Raw genomic sequence first — 24,633 nt, 5'->3', positions numbered from 1 at the left:
TAATTATCATCACGCAAATTCTCCTTATTTTGCTTCCATATTTTTTCTTTTTTTCTTTTTTTTTTATTTTTTTTACTATCTACAAATCTTCGAGTAGATAAAAATGAAGGCAAAGGAGATAATTTTCTCCTTCGTTGTCTTAATGCATCTAAATATTGGTCGAAGAACGCTGTTCGCGATTAGCTTCAGATATATATGTTAATATTCATTGTTAATATTCATCATAGAAGACGAACGTGAAAATGTGTATGTATCAAAGAATATTTGCTAGAAAATATAATTATTTTTTATCAGAATATCTACTATGCCGTAACGCGTATAATATCATTCCAATTGTACGGTATATCCTGCACAAGGATATCCTACGAACGTACACGAATCTGCGATCCAAAGTAAGTATAATGATATTCTTTGTTTCGTCCATTACTTCTCTATAATTCTATTTTACTTCGAGGCAATAGAAGTATTTAACCATGTGATCATTCTTCAAATCATACAAATTTCCCAAGTTCCAATTATACGACGATTTTAATCACTGAAAAGATGTTGCATTTCTCTTACTGCTAATCTTCAGCTGACTCTGTGTTTTTCTACCAACATTGAATGCATCTTCCTCGACGTCCTCGGTGTCGTCGATGATTCGCTGCCATGGCGTAGGATTCACGTATGCTGGTTTAGCTTTTTGATGAGCTAATAGTAAGTGGAAATTTATAATCTCAAGTAAATTTTTATCGTTAAATTATACTTTTTTATATAAGAAAATAAAACAACTAACGTAAAAGTCCTTGCGTGGCAGGCTTCGGTTTATTCTTCGCCATCTTGCGCCAATTTTCATAAGCTTTCGTGCTCTCCTCTAATCTCTTTTTCCTCTCTTCTTCGAGTTGTTTTCGTTTCATTTCCTCTTTCTTTTGACGTGCTACAGATGAATATCAGAGATAAGAGGAATTATCGATAAAATAATGGAAATTAATTGAAAAATATCTCTTTACCTTTTTCTTCTTCCTTCTTTTTACGTGCCCATTGACGAAGATATAGAGTTTTCACAACAGCAGCTTTATCCTCAACCTCTTTTAGTTGTTTTTGTAACGTCAATTCTTTCTCAATAACAGCTTTCTTCTTCTCCTCTTCTTTTTTCTTCTTCTCGGACCATTTTAAGAAATTTTCTTTCTCTCGGAATTCTCTTTCTTCCTTTTCACGAGCCAGTTTTTCCGCCTCTATTTGCTTCTGTCTCTGAGCCTGTTCTTCCTCCTCCTTTTTTCGCCGCGCCATTTCTTGCTTTCTTCGTATCCACTCGCTGTAAGTGATTTTCTTGGCAAGATACGATTCGTTCGATTTTTTCTCCGATATTCTGATACTGGATACCGATGAGGTAGAAACTTGTACGATCCTATGTCCATTAAATGTGTATCTACATGACGAGAAACGATATTTTGTTGGTCTCAAAATTTGATATATTATTCTTCAACATTGTTAAATATCGAGTGAAACTTCTAAAAAATCCCATAGAAAAAAATAATTAAAGGAAATAATTGAAATACATCAATATTCGTTTAATTGATGAGATTATTAAAATACCTTTGCACTTCCGATTCGACTTGCCGAAGTTCGTACTTATCGTCCGCTTCATCAGGAATCCTACATCGTCTCTCGATTCGATTTAAAGGTGTATATGAAGTCACAGACTTGGAACGAGCGATATCGGACTGTAAGGATGCGGATGTGGTCGGTGAATTTAAGGAATAACAACGATACGTTTCTTGAGCTGAACCTTGATCACCGGCATGATTCATAAACGAAGTGGCCAAACCATTGTTAATAGACAGCGTGGACATCATATCGTTCATTTCCGCGGAATCACCGCAATTAGGTACGTGCCGTCCATCGTTTTTCGAATTGACTCTCACTTGAATTTCAACTTCGTGCTCTACATCCTCGTTATTTAAGGTCTCTGCATAAATTGCCGGATTGATGAATCGAACTTCGGTACCAGATCTGGAACTAGTAGGAATTGCACCACAGCGAATCATCCCGTTGCTTCGAGAGGTTTTTCCTTGGCCATCATTAGGCATGAAATTTTTCGAACGATCGGAATTTATCATACATACACCGTTTATAGTCTCGGCATTTTTTACGGCGTGTATCTCATTAACAACATCATCATCTTTCTTCCAATCATACCAGTTGTCAATGTCGCTTTCAAACATCGTCAAGTGACCTTAAATCCTGATCAGGCAATATGCGATGAAGGTTACAACAGACAAAAGTATATCGAAATTTAACAACTCGTCACATATCGTTGGCTTCCGGTGGTGTCTTACGATTAATCCTTAGGAGTCCCAATGGAACTCACGTACGCATATTCGTCCATGTTCCGCGCGCGATGTTGTACTTTTCGTTTATACAAACAATGACGAATCCCCTGTTAGCGACTGTATACTTCAACGTGAAATTTACCATAAATTAATACAAAATATGTTCGTGGGGTATCGCGTTACGATTTCGAGTTTGACGGAGGTGCCACCTCAAGAGGAACACCTTCCATTAAGCGATTCCTGATGACACTAATTGAGATTCGTTAGTGTCTTGATTGATACCGTAGATTATTCTAGTAATCGACCAACAAGAAAAACAGATCACACTCGATGCTTTTCGATATATTATGTACGGATTTAATTACATCTATATTTAATTTCATTTGCTTTCAAATAAAAATGATAATGATAATTAAAAAATTTAGAAAAGAAAACATAATAAATAAAATTTTCTTTTTTCATATTTGTTAATTTTATGTTTTAACTTACTTTCAAAAATAATTCAGAAGTTAGAAACAAAGTGCGAAAGCTGAATTATTTTTTGAAGGTAATGATACACAAATATAGTTTATGTTCACTAAAGTCTTTATTTGTTTCTTAACTTATTATGTATCCTTATATTACTTGTGCTTGATCGACATATCACTTAATTATCTTTTTTTTAAATTAATCACGATCTTCAAGAAATTAGCGTTCATTTGATATGATATTTCTTAAATTTGATTCAGTTACATTGTTTTGTTTTGTAATCATTTCATACTCTTCCGTAATTTCTTCAGGTTCTATTTTATTAAAGTACGTTTCTCGTTCTTGATGTACATAGTATGTGTCGTCAAAATTAAAGTGCAATCCAAGAACGATATTCAATGCAGAAGCGTCGTACGCATGACAACCGGAATATCGGTATTGTGGTTTCTTATTAAATCGGCATCCTGCTGATTGAGCTCCTGTAATAATAAATTCAAATTATTTACATATTAAAATCAATTGTTTCAATGCACAAGTTTTTAATATACAAAAATTATTTTTGACATATATACCAATGGGACAAATACAATCTCTTGTTAGTGCACATTGAATCCATGGCAACATTACTTTTTCTCTAATTTCTTTGATATTTCTAATTACTAAGTGCGATGCTCTTATTAATGGAAGAAAAAAGAAACTTTCTGCAGACACGTGAAAATATTCATACATCTTTGGGTGCGTTAAAGAACTAATTGCATGCCTTGTAGGCCAAGTTAAAATTCCAGATTTTGGTAAAAAATATTTTGAAATATCTGAAGAATTTAAACGCACATTTGAATCCATATATAATATATTTCCTAAAGTATTTAAAGCTGTCTGTAACACATAACAAAAAAAATTAAATAGTATAATTTTTTATTTTTAATTATTATGTATTTAAGTATTTATAAAGATATAGTTACTTGAATAACTAAAGGTCTATAAACATGTAATCTATCATCCTCAACATGAGTTGGAAATAGACTTATATCGAAATGAATCACGTTACATTTCGTAGAATTACAAGCTGTTCTAATACTTTGCAAAGAATCATCATTTAATCCAACACTATAAATGACAATACTGTTATTTGGCAAAAAATGACTGATATTTCTCACAAAGCCATAAATATGTTGTTCATTTCCAGGCCTAATAAGAGAAACAACAGTCACATTTTGAGATTTAAGACTAAAAGGTGTTGTGCTTGCTTGTCCATCAAGACCAAGCATTGCAAGATACTTGGAATCTGTTACTAAACGCTTTTCTTCAACATCTTTTAAATTTTCCTGTAAAAATTATAATGAAAAATTAATAATTATTCTAATATATATATATATATATATATATTATAAATAAGAAATAGAAGTTAGAAATTAATTGTCATAGAAATAATTACTTGGAAGTTTCGTAATTGCTTGTGTGTCTCTGTAACCAGAGTTTGAATGGAAGGTCGTTGATTGCTGAAAGCAATAAAAACGATGCTGCTCCCTGCTATGCACATAAGCAACAATAGCAGGCCTTTGGTACGCATCTCTCATCATTTAATCAAATATATTTCCAATTTTTAATAACAATTAGATAAATACATTACATAGGTTATACAATATCCATAACATGATTGATCTTTATAAATAGCTATGATTTTAATGGAAATAGATAATTATCATACAAATATCAGGAAGTATTATTAATAAGTCCATTTCGTAGAAACGATAATAAAAATCTTTCAACAAATTAGATTAAATTACGTTTTTTTTTTATAACAAAACACTGTCAGTGCTTTAGCAGACGCCGCATTTTTAGGAACTTTTTGATTTAATAGAAGCCCTATATAATGTCATCGCAATTACATAACTGCATTTCGAAATATTTTACAAAATTTAAATAAAATAAATTGTTGTAAATTTTTTTTATAGAATATAATTTTATTTTTTATTTATTTAATTTGATCATAATTTATATTTATTGAACTTATGTCATATACAATATATATTGGACAAAATTGATAGATATATAGAATACATTTTACTATTACAATGTTTCAAATAATTAGATAAGATTATCTAATATTAAAATATTTTGAGATGTCTGCAATTTTCAACATTTTTAAATTAATTTATTTATAATTAAAATATAGATTTACTTATAACAATTTTTGTTTGATTGTAAAATTTAAAAATTGATTATATAATTTTTAAAACAATTATATTTTTTATCCATAATATATATTTTTAATTCATTTCATGTTCTTTATTAAATTTTTATATACAATTTATGAAAATACATATATGATTAATGCATAAATTAAAAAATATTGATCGTATAATAAAAACTATGGCTAGTAACATTTTTGTATGAAACAAATGTGTTACTAAGACTTTACAGAATAAAATATAAAAATATGTTGAGTTTGATATTAATTCTTATTCCCTGTATATGAGTATTAATATTTTTTATTCTTTGAGATTTGAATTAAAATAATGTGAATAAATTTTATACCAGTACTACCAGTACAGGATAATATTAAAAGAAGAAAGAATTTTGGAATTTGTGTAAAACAATAATATTGATATATTTATTATTACTAATTAATGTTTATTGATATATTGTTGACAATATATCTAAATATTATATTTTAAAAATAATATTTATTTCAAATATTTTGAAATAATTTTTTATTCTGAATTGAAAATAAATAGTGAGTTATTTGTTTATTTTATATGTAAATTTTTTTAATTAATTAATATGTACAGAAATATATATATATATATAAATATTACACAATATTATAGAATTTAATTCTCTATATATTACAATTAAATTTATCATTAAAAAAGTAATGGGTTAAAAATGAAGCTATATAAGCTGATAGTACATCAAAAAACCTTTAGTGAGGAAGATTTAATAATTAATCCAAAAGATCATCCTAATATAAAAACTGGAGATGTTGTTGAAATTTATCATCCAGAAGTTGAATTTAGTCGTTTACTTCTTCAAGTTACATCATTTAAAGAAGATTTACAAGGACGTGAAACAATTAGTGTGGAAAATAATGTAGCCACAATGTTTCAATTAAGAACATTTACAGATGTATATATGAATGTTGTTAATCCAGATGATGTAGCTTTGGATTCTGTTGAGCTTACTTTTAAAGATCAATATTTGGGTCGGAGTGAAATGTGGAGACTAAAAAATAGCTTGGTAGAATAGATTATTTATATTTGTATATATAATTAAATATTTATTTTTTATTTCTATTTTATATAAATTTTTATCAGGTAAATACTTGTGTATATATGAACAAAAAAATTGAATTCTGTGGAGGCAGTATAAGATGCCAAGTGTATGAAATGTGGTCTCAAGGTGACAGAGTTGCTTGTGGTGTTATAAATAATGATACTAAGGTTCAAATTTAAATATAATGAAATAAAATATATATAAAATTGTTTTTTAAAAATTTGTTTTTTAGGTTGTATTTCGTTCTTCAACAAGCATGGTATATCTTTTTATTCAAATGAGTTCAGAAATGTGGGATTTTGATATTCATGGTGATTTATATTTTGAAAAAGCTGTTAATGGATTTTTAGCTGATTTATTTCAAAAATGGAAAAAGAATGGCAGTAATCATGAAGTAACAATAGTTCTATTTTCAAGAACATTTTATAATGCTAACAGTCCAGAAGAATTTCCAAATCATATGCGTGAGTGTTTGCAACATGATTATAGGGGAAGATTTTATGAAGATTTCTATAGAGTGGTAGTTCAAAATGAAAGATTTGAAGATTGGAGTAATGTATTGGTACAATTACGTAAACTATTCACAGACTATCAAAAAATTGTATTAGAATATCATCAAAAACCAGGTGTTTCTATACCAAAAGCAGTTAATTCAACAGCTGCCCAAGGCAATTTTTTAGAAGTTTTAAATATGTCTTTAAATGGTAATATAATATTAAAAATATGTGATAAAATTTATTATGAGATATATTTTTCAACTTAATTTATTTATAGTATTTGAGAAACATTATCTGGATCGTAGTTTTGATAGAACTGGTCAATTATCTGTAGTGATTACACCTGGTGTAGGTGTTTTTGAAGTTGATAGAGAATTAACAAATGTTACAAAACAAAGAATTATTGATAATGGAGTTGGTAGTGATTTGGTATGTGTTGGTGAACAACCATTACATGCAGTACCTCTGTTAAAGGTATTATATAGAAAAAAATATTAAGTAGTAATGTTAATAATATGAAAATATTAAAATTTTGATATGATTTTAGTTTCATAATAAAGATACATCTATTAATGCACCTGATGATTATAGTATGCCACATTGGATTAATCTCAGTTTTTATTCAACAAATAAAAAAATTCCCTATTCAACATTTATACCTCGTATAAAACTTCCTCAAAGGATATCAAAACAATCAATGGAAAACGGAAAATTGCAATGTAAAAATAAACTTTTGCAAGAAGATCCAAGAGAATGTTTACATAATACTTTATTTGATTATGATGCATATGATGCACAAGTTTTTCAGTTACCTTCAGTTCACACATCAAGGTAAATTTAATTAAATTAATATTAAAATTTGAATGCAATTATTAAAATTTAATTAAAATTTTGAAATTAAAAATTCTAATTTAAAATTTTATATAAGTAGTTTGCAACGGGTTACAACAAGAACTAAAAAAACAAGTGTTACAAGTATGGAAACACATAATAATGCACATATATTAAAACTTTTAAAAAGAAAAATGTCAGATCCTGATATACATCATCCACCACCTGAATCTCACTCACCTCCAGCTGCTACAAGAAGTGCAGCAATTTTAATACCTTCCAGAATAGATGATATAACTAATAATGAATCTAATGGAGAAGTTAATGGTATTTATTTTAATTATTTTCATATTATCCTTATCATTATTTATAACATGTACCAATAAAATATTAAAAAATATTTAATAATTATATGTTACAGAATCAAGAATATCAGTAAAAAGCGATTTAACCGATTCAGAAATATCACCACCATTTAGGCCAGTTGTTGGTAGTGCTGGAAGTCCCACAAATACAATATCTCAACCTACAAATATTAGACCAAGTAGAGCACTTATAAATCCATTTGATCCATCTCATGTTACAATTAAATTAACTAGTAACAGACGGAGATGGACGCATATTTTTCCTAAAGGTAATTATTAATAAAGATATAATGATAGAAAATTCCATGTATTCCATAATTATTTAAATTTAATTTAAACATTTTAGGACCAACAGGTGTGCTTATACAGCAACATCATTATCAAGCTGTACCAACACAAATGTGTTCAGAATCACAATCTGATATTACTTCTACTATAAGTGGTTCCTCTATGGAACATAATGACATCTCTAATTCAAATAATATTCAAGATCGTTAGTATTTTATATAAAATACATAAGTTCTGCATTATCATAATATAGAATTGCATCTATGTTTTTCATAGATACAAAAAATAAACCACAAAGATTAAATCTTTCATTATCAAATGCTGATAAAAGTGGGAATCCAATATCTTCTACAGGAAATAAATCTTTAACATTATTATGGGGTGCTACTGGTGAACAGGAATGGACACCAGCACTTACAACAGGTTTGCATATATTTTAATAAAGTAATTTACAACACAAATATACTATATAACTACTGGCAAATAATATTTTATAACATATCCAAATAACAATATTAGCCATGTTATTATTCACGAAATATTATAAAATGAGTTTACAGTTTGAAGAAAGAATTTTGAAAGAATTTTCTATTAAACAAACAACTAATTTTTATAGCAGAAAATATTGGACAATTAATTGCAGAAATATAATGCTTCTTGGCAGCTTTAGAAACAATAAAGACATAAATAAAATGTAGGTGTAATGTAAATTATTCAACTGATGCATATATTGATAAAACATTTCATTCATACTCATACCAAGAAGGATTAATAGAAATATTTTAAAACATAATTCCTTAAAGAATGAAAATAGTTAAACATATGTATTTAAAAAAAAAAATATTGTTTTCCAAGTAGAAATGAATGAAAATTTGATACACAATCACACAATCATCATGCATAAGAAGTATTTTCATTCTTGGACATGTTCATATTTATTTTTGAAATTCATCGATCATTTATATGAATAATATTATTACATTTATTTCCATGCTATGGTACGTCTTATTGGGATGCAACGCTGGACGCATTGACGCGTGTGTGATGTACAACTATGATGTCACATTAAACAGCAATCATAGGTTAGCGCTATACGTTATTGGGGGTTGATTCGGTTATGGTACACATTTATTTTTAGGAAATTAAATTTGTAGCAACTTTTGTTCTTCATAGCTCTAGTTTTTATAATTCTTCTATGCATGTATGTTTTCTATTGCAAAAAAAGTGTAATTCTAATTTCCAAAAAATTTCTACAAACAATAATCTATTTTGTTATTATTAGAATCATTTATACACCTACATATAATTTTTTCGTTATCTCTTATCTTTATTTATTTTTATAAAATGTTTGCACTGTTCAAAATTCTAATTTTTTTCTTAATGATTCTCCATATATTCTATCACTTAAGAAATCACTATTTGTGGTTCAAATATTCTTCAAACATTTTCTCATCTATTCCATAATCCTTTCATTCTATCATTTTGCTTTAATTACTAATTTCTTAATAATGAGTAGTATCATTAGTAGTATATAATAATATTGGTAAACTAATATTTAGCATTTAATTTTATATAAATTTATTAAAATATTTATCAATTATATATAGATATATGTATACTTTTCATATCATTTTCACAAATTTGGAAATTTTATAACAAATTATTTTGAACATTCATGTAACTACATTAAGTAATATATTTTGCATTGCATGCTTTAGTATTTAGTCATGATCATCTTGGATTTCATATACTGGTAATACATATCGTAACACTAATATATTACTATCTTTGATACGTATAGTAGTATTTACATAATACATACTTGCATTATATAGTAATTTTGTGAAAAAAATTTCTTCTGTATACTACATCTATGTATTTTTGTATTAACTGCGTAACAAATACTTAGATTTAGTACTTATGTAGTTATGAAATTAACATTATATATTAAATAAATCATTTTTATTTATTTCAAATAATTTAAAATGCAAATTGCATTTCTCACATATATTTTATGTGTTATTTTTTAGGTGTTGATTGGAAATCATTGACAATTCCTGCATGTTTGCCTATTACTACAGATTATTTTCCTGACAAAAGAAGCTTACAAAATGACTATGTGGTATCAGATTATAATCTTCTACCTGATGATGTTAATACAGATTTTGCTCAACAACGAGCTATATATAAAAAGCCTTTAACAACTGCCGAAGTATTTAAAGAACTTGTATCGCAAAGATTAGCGCAGGTATCGTATTAATCATATTAATAAGATTTGTGCATGTATATATACAATTCATACATATAATTAACGTGTATATTATTTTTTTTATAATTAAGGGTTTTCAATTAATTATCTTAGCACAAAATAATAAAAATCAAAGCAATACACCTGGTAGTACTACTGTTCCTGCAATAAGTTCTGTAATGCGAGGACGGCAAACAGAATCAGAACCTAAAGAAGAATATTTGCTAAGTATTGGTAGAATATTTCATAAAATATCTTTATTTGATAATTGTATAACAGTAACAAGATATCGGCCAAGGTAAAAATTTTGAGTTATAAATGAATAAATAAAGAAAAATTAATTATATGTATTTTTACAGACATCCATATCCTCCATTTAATATTCATTATCTTTATCGATTTCATGCACCACATCATGATACTTATGAAGTATCATGGATATCTTTTACAACAGAAAAATTAGAAAATTATAATTGGAATTATTTAGACCATTATATTTGTACTAGAGGTCATACCGACTTTGCTTTAGTAGAGGTAAAATTTGTACCATATAAAAAAATATATATATTTATATTTAATTTCAATTTTTTAAAAATAATTAAAATTTTCTAGGCACTTAAATATTGGAGATTTCGTGTATTTTTACTTCCTTTACATAATTCTGCGACTCGAAAATTTTCAGAAGGATCATCGAGATGTGACATATACACGCCTCTCACTACTTCTGAACAAGTTTCTCTCTTGGATGGATTTTTACGATTCATTGAGCTGTGGCCCAATAAAATACGACGTCCGAATCCAAATAAAAATTGGGTAAAAATTTTTGTATAAAAATAATTAAAACATAATATATAAATTATTTTTTTCAGGAATTAAAAAATATATAAAATAAACATTTTATAAATTGAAATTATTAAAAAGAAAGATAGAAAAAAATTAGATTAGAAAATATTTTGCTGTTACTTTTTTCTTTTTTTTTTAAATTTGAACAGTATACGAGTTTAACGGTTCGTTTTGTATTATATTCTTTTGCACTATAAAATTGAATGTCGCATGCCTAATGTATGCCTAAGTAACGCAATTTATTTCGGTGCTTTCGTTGATTTTAAATATTTATTATTTTATTTGATATTAAAAATCGTAATTTTGATTTATTTTGCAAAATTTTTCATGCAGTGCCATTGTAATATAGTATAGTGCGTTTCTCTGGTGTATTAGATATTTAGGATTATAACAAATAATAACAAGGGTTAATTTAAATTTCGAAAAAAATGGCACGATTTTTTCACAAGCTTATTTGGCACTCGATAAATCACTTATAGTGGCTATAACATTTTCGAATACGTCAATATTTTTATATATATAAACTAATTATTTTCAAATAACATTTTTAAATTAGTATTGTAGCTACAAGTATCAATGGCGAGATTACACAATTATATGAAAGATACACATAATTGTAGATAGAAATAGGCCAGTAGAATGTTAGGAGAGGGTATTTTAGCATGATATGTTTCAGAACCCTTCAACTCTAGGTGGTGTTTCCCAGAGAGATCCCGCCTCTCACTTGACCAGGCGCAGGCACAGCACGAGCCTGATTGTCCTCACTAACCAGGTATATCCTCGTATCCTGTAGCCTCGATATGATGACCCAGGTGTCGATGAAATCATTATCATGTCAATCCATTAATTTCAATATATTTTGCCTCATTTGGCAATAAAAACCACCTATGAAATCTTGATGTTCTTTTTTTTATCTTTATTGTACATCAATTACTTTCAATAATATTAATATTAGATTTTAATAAATAATTAGATTTAATTAATAGATAATTAATAAAATTAGTTAGAACATTCAGACAGCTTACACAGTATTATACAATGAATGCAACCATGCTTGATATCTGCCTTGAATGCGCACATAATTTTTAGCAAGCTTTTGTGTAATGCAAAACGCAGACGTTTTATTTATCTTCTTTTCTTTTCATCGATGTAATAATGCTCTCTGAATACGATGTTAACAATACATTACAGTTAAACAAACCAGAGATATACTTCTTCATGATCATGAGCTTATTCATACATTTACAATTACCCATACTTTTCATCATGCTTTTCAGACCAATCTAGTCGGCAGCTCTCCCTTCAGGGAGCGACTCGGAAGCAATCGTCTACCAGAGAAACCGAGACCAAGGTTTGAACAAGCTTAGATTGATGATTTCGGCATTATTGCTTTAGCAAATGTAATGATATAGCTTGCAACCTATTCATCTTGCAGTGAAGGGTCCACGGAAGTTTGATGTTTGATGGTTTTTTATTTGGCTTGTTTGCTTCTGTACTGCATATGTTTAATTACTAAATAGAACAGTTTTTAATTATGCTTATATTTTTTCGAAATATTTAATGCAAATAACTATATATTTTTGATTGAAAAAAATCATGCACAAATGTTTTCAGGAATTACATCTATATTTTATTAATTAGAAGGTATTTTTTTCTTATACATAATAATTATATATATAAATATATATATATATATATAAATGATATATATATATATATCATTTATTTTATTTTAATATTATTATTTTTAATATTACTTTTAATATTATTTATAATATAGAACATAAAAAAACATAAAAATTATGTTAAATATATTGATTTTATATCAAATATAAATATATAGCTTTATTTATTTAGCTTTATAAACAGATATTTTTTTTAATGAAAGAATGCATAGTAAAAAAGATATTGCACAAAACTCTTGATAAACTGCACATCTGCATGTTTTATAAAATAAAATTAGTAAAATAATAATGATTTGCATATATGCTTTATACAACAAGAATTAGGTATTATCATATAGTATTAAAAAGGAAGTCAGTTTAAAATTCAAAATTATTCAATTAATATTTTGTTATTTGCTTAAAAATATTACATGCTTCTACTCTGGTGATGAATTTAAAGGTGATGAATATTTTTAATGTGTTCTATTTCTGGAAAGGGTGTGCAGAATAGAAAAGATTGTATTTGTAAATGTTTAAGAACAATCTTTGTATATATTGCCCATTCTATACTTTTCAGCTGCTTTCATCCTTCTTTACATCATTTAGTAAAAATAATATATAGAGTATTTGTACCATATATTATATATATAGTTAATAATAAAATATTATAAAAAATTGTCAAGAATAAAATTAAAATTGTACAAATACTCTGTATGGTAGAAAATATTGGTAGTGAGTGAGGGAGTGACGGGGTTCTCTGTACAGGAGAGGCATGTAGTGAATACCGCTGCGGCTGCCCGCACGTGCCTCGACACTCCTCGCCACGTGCCAAACAGGTTGGTTTTATTCTTTTTTCAATTCAACTTTAAATATAAATATTTTCCAATTAAGGAAAGATATGTATGTATATCTTATATATTATTATTGAAACATAATTAATTATAATTAATTATAATTAGTTGAATAATAATAAATATAATTATAATTAGTAACATAGTTATAATTTTGAAAACAGTATAATAAAACTATTTTTATACTTTATAATTGAATATTAAAAAATCAATTTTATATTTTTTTATATACATACATATTAATTGAAGATATTCTATATTGTATTATCGTATGAAAAAAGATGCAAATGGTATTATGCATATGTAAATAAATTTTGTTGCTTTCCATATTGCAATCTTAGACATTGCTTAATTTTTCAATCGCTCTGTGTTTCTTTTCTATGTTTCATTATAAGTATTACTTGATTATTTTACTTATCTTTGTTAGATCAGGTTCCAAAGTGATGGATAGAGGACGAATCTCACCCGCTAGTGAAGCTGTGTTACCTCTTTCACTTGAGCAACAGCAAGATCATTTTGATTCTAATGAAGATAGGTAAAATATATAATTTCATCAAGTTTATATATCACATAAATTATTTTTATCGATATCTTATTAATATTTGAATGTCGTCAACAGTTCAAGCATGGAATTGACGAAGTTAAAAAATACTGCATCAAATAATGAAATTTTAGAGGCAATGAAACATTCGCAAAATGGAGTGGGATTTCTTACACAACATCCATCTCTTCCAAGCCAAACATTTGTCAGTGCAGATGCAGTACAATGGTTAAATAATCATATAGAAGGAGGAGTGACAGTAGAGAATGCTATTAATATAATGAATGTAAAAATTTTTTTTTTTTATATATATATATAAAGAAATTATACTGATCATATTTTAATGATATATTTTCATTTAGGGTATGATACAGGATAAGTTAATATGTCATGCATCTGGAGATTTTTCAAAACCATTCATTCTAGGATTTTATTTATACCATATAGTACAAGATAAAGAAAATCAAAGAGGTAAGATAATTTAATATTTATTAATTATATAAAAATTTGATATTTATTTTTTAATATAATTTTTATTTTTAAGCTGGAGACTATTTTTCACCTCTAGGAGATTTGCAAAGTTTTGAAAATGAATGGGTAGAAGTTGAAATAAAAGCACCCAAAGGTTGGTGCGAACCTCCCTCGACAGGATCATTTCCTCCGATGACTATACCTAGTTGCGATACTGTAGATGAATCAAATGTAGTATCATTTCTTAAAGATGATTTAGACATATCAGACATTGCAGATGAGGCAGAGTGGCAAGGTATTTTAAATATATTATTTTTTTATTATCTTTTATTAATTCTAAAGAAATGATAATATTAATTGGGAATTTTTTTTTAGTTCCATTATATAAACACACTCATTTAGATATAGATATAAACAATAAAAGTGATAGGATTGAATGGGGACATTTAAGATATCAATCTATATATAAAGTGGATCATTCTTATGAACTAGTAGTACAATGGGTTGCATCATCTGGTAGTATAGTCGCTGATCTTGTAAGTAGATTTTCTTCATATTATATAAGTCAAAATTATATTTTGAAATATAATTGTTACACTTGAATCTTAATTTGGAAAGATATTTGTGTGCCAACGTAAGGCTCAAACATGTGGAATTCAAATGGTTCCTATTCCCAGTGATTTGCTAGCATTACCATTCACTTTAAGAAGTGATCCTTTAAGGGGACCTATTTTTATACCATTAAATACTGAATGTCTCATGGCAAACAAACGGCATCTTTTTGAAGGTTTGATTTAGATAATAATACGAATTAATACAAATTTTATTTTATATAATTAAATATACAATAAAAAATGAAAGAGATTGCATTTATATCATCGATTTCAGAATTTCGAGAAGAAACTTACGCACAAAGATTCTTTCTGTTTCAAGAAACAATCATACAAAGATTTGGTTTTGTTCCATGTTTAATAGAAAGTACTGAAAATGATCATCAATATGTTCACATGACTGGCAATGCATTTATATTAATTCCTTCTACAATAAACACAAAAGCTCGTCCTCGAACTGCTACCAATATTGTAAGACGAAATACGGGACAGAAAGGATATCCAATTCATTCTGATCAACCTAGTCCTCATGAAGCATATATTACAAGACATGTTAGCGGGAAAAATAAAGATGATTATAATAAAGATAAAAGGGTAAGTGTTTGTAATTTCTTTTTTTTAGTAAGAGAAATTAATTTTTGTTTATTTAGATTGGATTTCTTTGGTCATGGAATCATATGATTAGTCGAAAATGGAGATCGTCATCTACATTAATTGGCGATGAATTATTTCAAAAAAAACTTATTCAAGACTTTAGACATTTTTGTTCAAATGGGGACAACAGATTAAAACAATTTTGGGAATCTTGTTGGGAAATAAAAGAAAAATCATGTACGAAAACGAACTAAAATATCAAGTAATATCAAATATATAACATATATATTGTTTTATAAGTTAACATCTTAATTATAATATTTAAGGAATTTAATTTCATTATTATTAAAATAAGTATCTCATTTAAATAGTTAAGAAATAATTTAAACTATACTATGTACTTGTGATACGATTATTCTTATGAAAACGAAAGTATGTACAAAAATTAATAAGATATTTTAGTGTTTAAAAAACAATGTAAAAGAACTGAAAAGCAATGTTTATAATACATATTTCAAGTTTACTTAGTTTGCATAAGATATTTGTTTACGAAATTAATGATGATAATAAATTTATAATTTTTGTTACTAATGTGTGTACTGATATACTTATAAGAAAAGAAAGTAAAGCCACATTGAGAAAGAAAGAAAGAAATTCGTATTTTTACATTTTTAAAGATGATATAAACTAACAAAAATATGACATTTATTTATTTTTCTATACGTAACATTTCATTTTTATATTATATTAATCTATTAATCAATTTAGAAAAATGTTGAAACTATATCAATATCAGCACATTTTTCATATATTTCAGATTATTATAGAAAATACTTAACATAATATATTATTATTTCATTTTTACGAATCTCTAATATTGTACTTTTCCAATATTTTAACAATATTCTATACCATACATTACATACATTACATATTTTAATCAAAATATTACAAAATTTTGAATAAACTGTAGAAATATCATGTTGCACATGAAAAAATACTAATCAAACAGTAAATAATTATTTACGAATTATTTGTACTGTGTTGATGTGTCGATGAAAACATAATATGTAAGTACATACCATTAGAAGGCTACTCTAGAGGGAGATGTCCCAAAGTATTTTTTATTTTTTCTCATAAATGATCGACTGTAAGAATATCTCAGTATAAGTATCATCTCATTATAGTCAAGTTAAAAAAGAAAAAAAATGGAGATACAAACCTAGAAGCAAGTGGAGTATTAAAGAAACCACGGGAAATACTACGTTTAAGTAAAGATTCCTGGGATGGTGTATGTTGTAATTCACCAGTTTTATGAGTACCAATATTATGTATATTTTCAGGATTGACGAAATTTGCCCAATAATCTGAGGGAATTTTCAATAAACTTTCTACGATCTATAAAAGATAAAAATCTTATATTTTTAAAAAATCAAGTTAAACATTAATTAATATTTTCAATTTTTCATTTTTTATACTAACAGCAACTTGATTATTCGTCTCGGAAAGAAGAGAAGTAGGTGATGGTTTCTGAGAACTATAACCCACCAAAGTAGGTCCAAAAACTTTAGCTAAATTACTTATTGGCATTTTACACTCTGGGCTGCTTGATACTCTTTGTAAGTGCAAAATTAAAAAGGCAAGTGTATCTCTATTAGGTTGAGGTAATTCTGAAATTGCTTGGTATAAAGCAGCATCAGCATCTTGTTTATCAGTAATAGTAGTTGCACGAACAAAGTCTGCCCATAATCCGACAGTAATTAACGGTTCTCGTAATGATCTAATGACGTAAAAGTAATAAAAGAAATTTTATAAGTTGATTAATTTTTTTCTTTCTATGAATTATTTTAATAATGTACCTAAGAAAATCTTTAAGGGTAGAACATATGGTAGGAATATCAACGTCGGAAAGATTAGGGGCACCTTTGCCTTTAAGGAATTTTTCTTTTAGATATTTTACTTCTGCTGAACCACCATTTACTCTATATAATCCTTGTTCACTCATTCCTCTTAATTCTATCTCATTAATACAATGAACAACTAATGATGGTACCATTGGTGGAATCATAGGTGTATAATCTGCTATTGTTCCCTAAAAATAATTTGTTACGATTTTATTATTAATAAATTAATAAATATTTTCTAAATTTAAAATACTCACTGATGTACCACGTAATGTAGGTGTATTTCCAGTAGGTATACATGGCAATGGCACTAAATCTTTACATTCTGTATGAGCTGTAGCTCTACAATCTTTACATTTCAAGGCTATTTTTCCAAAACGAATTCTGAAATATTAAATGTAATATTTACAATACTTCTATATTAAATTAATTAAAATTGTTTTTATAATTCTTATTTTATTATCTCTTTTTATAAATATTCTTCCATACATATTTTACCTTTTATCACAGGGTGTACAAACTTCTGGTTTAATTACTGTCTTTGCTATAAAACTATGTCCTCTAGCTGATTTTGTATTTAAAGTATATCCTCCAATATTTGGACTAGGTTTAAAGATACCTTCAGAATCTGATCCTGATGTAAGAGCTTCTATTTTTGGTGCAGATGGCTATAATATAATTTTAATATTAAAATTAGAATAAAAATATGAAAAAAATATTTCTTTTAAATAAAATTATTTACAGCAGTATCAATTTGTATTTCATTTGTATTAAGAGGTGTTAACTTTGATCTACTACGATCACCACTTTTACGTCTTTTAGGTGAATTATGTAAAGGACCCTGTGGATCTAGATTCTCATCTCCAGGTATAGCTTCAATTACAGAAGATGCAGTGATATTGCCATCTTTTGGCATCACTACTGTAGTTGTGGCTACTATTCTATCAGATGAAGTTAATTCTGTGGTTTTTTGTGTTCCGCTACGTCGCTTTTTTGCGGAATATTCACCACTAGGTCTGTGTTCTTTCCATTCACGTTTCTTTTGATTTTGTTGAATGATTGCACTAATATCTAAATCATCTTCTGATTTTGAAAAACAACTTAAATCACTTAAAATAGAGCCAGTGGAGTCCAGCTCCGCTATAGTATTTAATCTGAAAATAATAATTATTGAATTTTAAAATATCAATCAAATATTTAAATATCAAATATATTTTTCATAAAAAGAAACTCACTTTTCATTTTGATGAACATCTTTAATATGTATATTACTATGTCGACCATTTAATGTAGTATTATTTAAAAATTGTAATTTTTCACGAGTTTCATCATTTAAATTTCTTCCACCATCATTAAATAAAAGATCTCTAACCATAGCAATTTGTCTTTCCTAAATATATATGATTAAAAAAATATTTCTTTTTAAATGCTTGAAAATTATAAATTAAATATATTTACCAATGAATTTCTTTGTTCTTCAACAGTACGTCTTCTTTTTTTCTCTTCATCTAGAAGTCTTCTAGCATGACTTAATTTTCTATCTAAATCAGCTGCCTCTTGATGAGCTTTTTCTAAAGCTGTATGAAGACGTTGACATTCTTGTATAGATGCTAACCATTTTTGTCTCATTTCTTCTTGATTTATAGCAAATTTTAAAAATTCTATAGAAAAATAAAATATGTTTTTTCAATTTAATATGTTATTTAAAATTATATTTCAGGAATAAAATGACGATTACATTTTCTTATATTCATATTTTATATATTTATATATTAAAATTTCTTCAATTTATTACAGCGTAAATAAAAATATAAAAAAATATTACATAAATTAAAAATGATAAAAATTTTCATATAACGAATGATAAAACATTTGATATAAAATATATATATATGAAACATAATAATATTTATATTATTTATATACATTTCCTAGTATTTTTATATGATTTTTAAAGAAATAAATTAATAATTAAATTAGTATTAGTAATAAATTATAATTATGACTTAATATTAAAAGAGATATTAATACAAATTAATTAATAAAACATTATATAAAATAATTATGTGAAAATCAAACCTTCTTCACAAGCTCCATTTACGAGTACATTTGTACAGCGAACCACTTCATCGTGGCTTGCCAGCAACGATAACGACGCAGTCATCTTCAAATTGTTGTAGAACTTGTTTGAAGGAAATTAAGATATTTTGTCATATGTGTACAAACCACGCAGTTTAATTTGTAACGATTTTCTATCGATTATTTCGTTCTTACAATTCTTATATCGTTATAAATATCAATTTATTAGATTTTTAATTATTAATCCGATAATACGATGCATGTTATACATTTCTATCACAGATTTTCACTGATATTATCGAAAAATTATTTCTTCGACGAATATATACCACTACCGAAGCCGTTGACATTATACGTTGAACACACAACAACCGCTTTTTACAGCGGTTTAAATTCAACCAATCACAGAAATATTTCTTCGATTACTTTTTTAGTTTTCCGCCAGGTGGCTATCTAGTTTCATCACGGCGGGAAGTCAGTTTATACATGGTTGTAGTGCATTCCGATCTTATTTATTATAAAATTAATATTTTTGTGATTTAAAGTAAAATTTTCAACAAATAACTTCAAAAAAAGTAAGTACAAAAGTATAATTATTCATATATAATATAACTATTTCATACAAACATGAGTTATACATATATTTGATAAATTTTATAAATTCATAAGTAGAATTTTTTTCTCTTGAACTTTTCTATGAAAACTATAATATTGAAAATGGAATCGTCCATTTTTTTTTGAAATAGGATTTAAATCATTTAAATTTTTTTTCTTATAAAAAAAAAAGTCAAGAAGTTTTAAAAAGAAATAAAATATGGTTTGCAAATATTCTTCAATTTTTTATGCTGAAATCTTTTATATATATATTTAAATTTTAAATATAATGAATTAAATAAATATTATTAAATAAAATTATTGTACGAATATGAATTATTCTTTAAGCTTTTGTAAAAAATTAAGAGTTAATATAAATATGGAAAAATATATGAAATTCGTAAAATTTATTTGAAAATTAATAGAATTTTTTATGGTTTCGAACATTTTATTTTTTTTTAACGCGATAATATCGATTTCCTTTTCGGCAGATTTAAAGATTTAATTAAATTTTCATCGAATATATTCAAATAGATGAATTAAAATCTAATTATTAGAAATGGTCCAATAATCATTAATGTTTTTCAACAATCAACTGATGAGAAAAAAAAAAAAGAGATAACATGAGAGGATAAACTTCCTACAAACTTCCTACAAAAGATTTATTTCATTGATAAGGAAATAGTGACTTCCTGAAATATTATTCCATATATGTTAATTCTTACAGCCTTGTCAAATATAAATGAAACTATTTCTAATTTTAATTATTTTAATTTAATTATTTCCTTGTCACATATTCATTTTTTTAAAACATACTTTTTACAATTCAAATTTTATTAATTTAGTGTAGTTTTTTTTATTTATAATTATTAGAAATGACAACAAAATAATTAAATACAAACAATAATTTTAATGAAATTTGATAAATTAAAAAAAACATTATTTCTTTTATTAAAGATTTAGAATAAATTATGTAATAAAATATTATTTTTCTAAATTATTAATCATTTACATTTAAAATATTTCAGATTCATATCCAAACATTCAATTACTCATTCAATCGATACAAGTTGTCTTCGTTATTCCCGAAACAAATCCTGACATCAAGGATATCAAGACTCAGAGGAATTAAATCAAGACAACATAGAACAAGACAACATAGAACAAGAGATCGCGAGGGTGAGTAGTTAAATATTATTATTAATATCAATTAGATTTTTTCAAAGCATCATGCCTTTACACTATATCTTTTAACACACGAACGACTTTAAAATTGCGCTTTTGCATTCTTCCGCTTTTGCCTCTTCGAATTCTGAGATGAAGGTAACACATTCAATTTTGAACTATATATGAAAGGTTTTTTTTTTATATACCACGTGCAAAAGTTACGTGAATATAATTTATTTATTTTCGTGATTGAATATTGTTTAAAAATACCAAGGTTAGAAAAATGCAAATTTTGAAAAATTGAAGAAAAAAATTTAAAAAGTGGCAACGAAGCAAAGTTACAATGTAATATTTCCGTGAAAAATCGAATCAATGATCCGTGAACGTATTTTATATCGACGAAACGAGAGAAGAAGAAAGAGAAGAAAAGAGAGGTACTTATAGGATTGAGGAAGCTTGCAGAAATTGCGTAGTCAGAAGATTCTTTATCCATGCATGAATGGTATACTTCGCCGAATTTTGAGAAACTCAGCCATTCTTACCAGTAAATACAGAAAGTTTTATTCATTGACAGGAAATAATAATAATATTACTTTTATATATTTTATTGTCATACTTTTTTCTATTAAGTTTTTATTAAAACAACATAGGAAAGTAAATAGTTTATGAAACAGTATAATATTTAGTATTTTTTTTTGAATATTATTTTATTATTTTAGAATAACTTTATTTAATATATATAACAAAATCTTTCAAAATCAAACTTTAATAATTTTTTAAAAATTTTACCTATCTTTTGGAAAATTATAAATCAATTATCAATCTTCTCTGAAGTTTAATAAACTTATAGATGAATTTTATAAAATAATTATATAATGATAAGATTTAGAATCTCCAACATGAGTTTCTTTACAATTCTTTAACTTTAATAACTTAAATTTTATAAAATATAATAATTTTTTTATTTAATACAAAATTAAAATCAAACATAACCTCCTATAATCTTGTCATGAATAGCATTGCGGAAATGAATTCTAATCTATTGTTATCACCATTCTCTGTATCTTCGTGACGTTTCTCTTAAGAAATTTCTTTCGTATTTTTTTAGTTAGTTATTTCTAGTTTCTTCGGTACAAAATTAAAAAATAACTATAAAAAAAAAAGAAAAAAAAAGAAAAAGAAATTGAAATCAACGTTGAAAAATTAATAGCAGTTCTCGTACTAAAATCAATTCTACAGTAGATACGGATGATTGTATATTTTTACGTTAACAATAGATCTGCATGATAAAAAAAAGTCGATTCCCTCTAATCTACGAGCATATCCGCTAAAAACGTCACGCTGATGAATATAACCGTAGTACCAGACTAAGCGATAAAAATATTTTACGCCGTTGCATTTCGTTTTACCGTTCCACATTTGAAAATACGGTGGAACGTTTTATCGTGGACTTTTAATTTTCGCGATTTTTAAAGTAATTTTCGCGAGCACGACTCCTCATTTCCCTTGGTTATCACGATGTCCCGAATTTTCTAAATTCGAGCTTTCACCTCTATTCGCGAATCATTCTATTTTAATCTATTTTAACAACCATAGTCCATCATGCCATTCGAAAAATGTTCCATACAATTGGCAATTGTATGGATGTTATAAATTTGTCGACATTTTCATCGTCGATATTTTTTTTTTTTTTTCCTTAATATTTCGTATATAAATTTTGTCCAACTTGTATAAGAATTGGAAAAGAATATTTTAGAATTTTAATACAAGAATATATACACTTATCGAATATATACACTTATTCAGATATCAAAATTCTATTGTCTATCGTTATCTAAAGCTATCCAGCTATCGTATAATACGCGTGTACAGAGATATCAGAATTGAATGTACAATGATTTGTCCATTTGCGAATGAATAAACGATCGTCTGTGAAATTGTATAACACCTTTCGTCCATTGCAATATATCGTTTCAAACGATTTATGATCCTTTTTCTCGTTATCTTTGATCGATAGGATCATGGATGATAATGAAACGAATTACGATTATTTTGCCATTAACGTTTGAAATCTAAAATATACAGATAGGATGAAACGATAAATGGGACATTTATTCGTGCGTTATTATAATTATAAATTTGAGACAATCTAACTGAAAAACGTTGGAACACCAGATCAGATTTTATAGTCTAGTGATACCGTTGCTTTGCGAAATAAATCGAGAATCCGGGAAATAATTTCGATAATTTAATTCTGTCGATGATATGCGAATATCAACAATTATTTTAATTTTTGTCACAACGATATATACTTTTTGATACGTGGATGACATTTTTCAATTTATCACGATTCTTATTCTTTCAATTTATTATCAACAACGATATATAATAAATTAATATACATTATTCGTAACATATAGAAAATAAACATATTTGAATTCTATTTACCAATACGAAGAGAAATATTTGTTAGATTCTAATTTGCAATTATTACAATCATGCAATTACATGCAACTCGTCATATTATCATCAATTTTGAAAACAAAGTCTAGAAGTCGAAATCAAAAAGACAAAGAAAGGGAGAATACATGACATATACACTATATCATCACTACGTATTTTTGATAAATCAAACGGAGAAACAATAATAAATCCTCTTTATCGAGGAAGTTGGAGCGTCCGAAAGCTGACTTGATCGCCGATGTCGTTCGAAATTGATGCACTCTGGCTATGATAAAGTTGACTATTAATTCAACCTACTCGAGGGTAGGTTGGAAAGAGAAAGTGGAGTAAGTGGACAGAAGAGGAAGAGAGGTAGAAATAAGCCCCGTTAAGCCTATGAATGCTCGCCCAGCGCCGATAACAGAATTACTGGTGGAGGGCTGTTTACACCGAGGCTAGTGCAGCCCCGCCGAGGGCAGCTAATTGTTTTAACCGTCCGTACTTAACTACGCGGCTCAATAAGTCCTGGATTTACCTACGGAGGCCGTGACACAATCACGGTTTTAACGAACCGAGCGATAACACTC

The 24,633-nt window shown here is 26.9% G+C and overlaps 4 protein-coding genes across 15 annotated transcripts; 1 reads left to right on the top strand and 3 right to left on the bottom strand.

Annotated features, from left to right (window-relative positions):
* Nucleotides 1-40: 40 nt before the first annotated feature.
* LOC102675818 (inner centromere protein) lies at nucleotides 41-2,681 on the bottom strand. The gene is made up of 4 exons (XM_006614515.2): nucleotides 1,576-2,681; nucleotides 990-1,408; nucleotides 776-916; nucleotides 41-690 (listed from the first exon to the last, which is right to left on the bottom strand). The coding sequence occupies exons 1-4, from the start codon at nucleotides 2,202-2,204 to the stop codon at nucleotides 533-535; spliced, it is 1,347 nt and encodes a 448-aa protein (XP_006614578.1). The 5' UTR covers nucleotides 2,205-2,681; the 3' UTR covers nucleotides 41-532.
* A 286-nt stretch (nucleotides 2,682-2,967) lies between these two features.
* On the bottom strand, nucleotides 2,968-4,646 carry LOC102675952. Its single transcript, XM_006614516.1, has 4 exons — nucleotides 4,216-4,646; nucleotides 3,743-4,105; nucleotides 3,353-3,656; nucleotides 2,968-3,259 (listed from the first exon to the last, which is right to left on the bottom strand). Exons 1-4 carry the CDS (start codon nucleotides 4,348-4,350, stop codon nucleotides 3,000-3,002), a joined length of 1,062 nt encoding a protein of 353 aa, XP_006614579.1. The 5' UTR covers nucleotides 4,351-4,646; the 3' UTR covers nucleotides 2,968-2,999.
* A 563-nt stretch (nucleotides 4,647-5,209) lies between these two features.
* Nucleotides 5,210-16,448, top strand: LOC102676099 (GATOR complex protein Iml1). Of its 12 annotated transcripts, XM_006614525.2 has the most exons (26): nucleotides 5,210-5,517; nucleotides 5,612-6,020; nucleotides 6,098-6,223; nucleotides 6,289-6,520; nucleotides 6,644-6,760; nucleotides 6,831-7,027; nucleotides 7,101-7,384; nucleotides 7,482-7,711; nucleotides 7,806-8,018; nucleotides 8,096-8,242; nucleotides 8,314-8,460; nucleotides 9,111-9,119; nucleotides 10,068-10,285; nucleotides 10,378-10,583; nucleotides 10,645-10,819; nucleotides 10,898-11,098; nucleotides 11,805-11,900; nucleotides 13,513-13,628; nucleotides 14,071-14,178; nucleotides 14,263-14,470; nucleotides 14,547-14,655; nucleotides 14,729-14,950; nucleotides 15,031-15,191; nucleotides 15,274-15,442; nucleotides 15,544-15,860; nucleotides 15,917-16,448. In XM_006614525.2, the coding sequence occupies exons 2-26, from the start codon at nucleotides 5,670-5,672 to the stop codon at nucleotides 16,112-16,114; spliced, it is 4,557 nt and encodes a 1,518-aa protein (XP_006614588.1). In that variant the 5' UTR covers nucleotides 5,210-5,517; nucleotides 5,612-5,669; the 3' UTR covers nucleotides 16,115-16,448. The 12 variants fall into 12 exon arrangements, with proteins under 12 accessions (XP_006614588.1, XP_031365714.1, XP_006614581.1 ...); XM_031509854.1 differs by having other exon boundaries at nucleotides 6,289-6,760; nucleotides 15,917-16,114; XM_006614518.2 differs by lacking the exon at nucleotides 5,210-5,517 and having other exon boundaries at nucleotides 5,670-6,020; nucleotides 6,289-6,760; nucleotides 7,485-7,711.
* Nucleotides 16,449-16,528: 80 nt separating this feature from the next.
* On the bottom strand, nucleotides 16,529-20,243 carry LOC102677153 (rac GTPase-activating protein 1). The gene is made up of 10 exons (XM_006614528.2): nucleotides 19,844-20,243; nucleotides 19,223-19,425; nucleotides 19,000-19,154; nucleotides 18,507-18,918; nucleotides 18,263-18,432; nucleotides 18,022-18,148; nucleotides 17,720-17,952; nucleotides 17,343-17,640; nucleotides 17,083-17,258; nucleotides 16,529-17,008 (listed from the first exon to the last, which is right to left on the bottom strand). Exons 1-10 carry the CDS (start codon nucleotides 19,926-19,928, stop codon nucleotides 16,945-16,947), a joined length of 1,923 nt encoding a protein of 640 aa, XP_006614591.1. The 5' UTR covers nucleotides 19,929-20,243; the 3' UTR covers nucleotides 16,529-16,944.
* Between the last annotated feature and the right edge of the window lie 4,390 nt (nucleotides 20,244-24,633).

Source organism: Apis dorsata, unplaced genomic scaffold (assembly GCF_000469605.1).
Source record: "Apis dorsata unplaced genomic scaffold, Apis dorsata 1.3 scaffold_188, whole genome shotgun sequence".
NCBI lineage: Eukaryota > Metazoa > Arthropoda > Insecta > Hymenoptera > Apidae > Apis > Apis dorsata.
The sequence above is the reverse complement of the archived record's forward strand: the minus strand, read 5'-3'. Positions and strand labels throughout refer to the sequence as shown.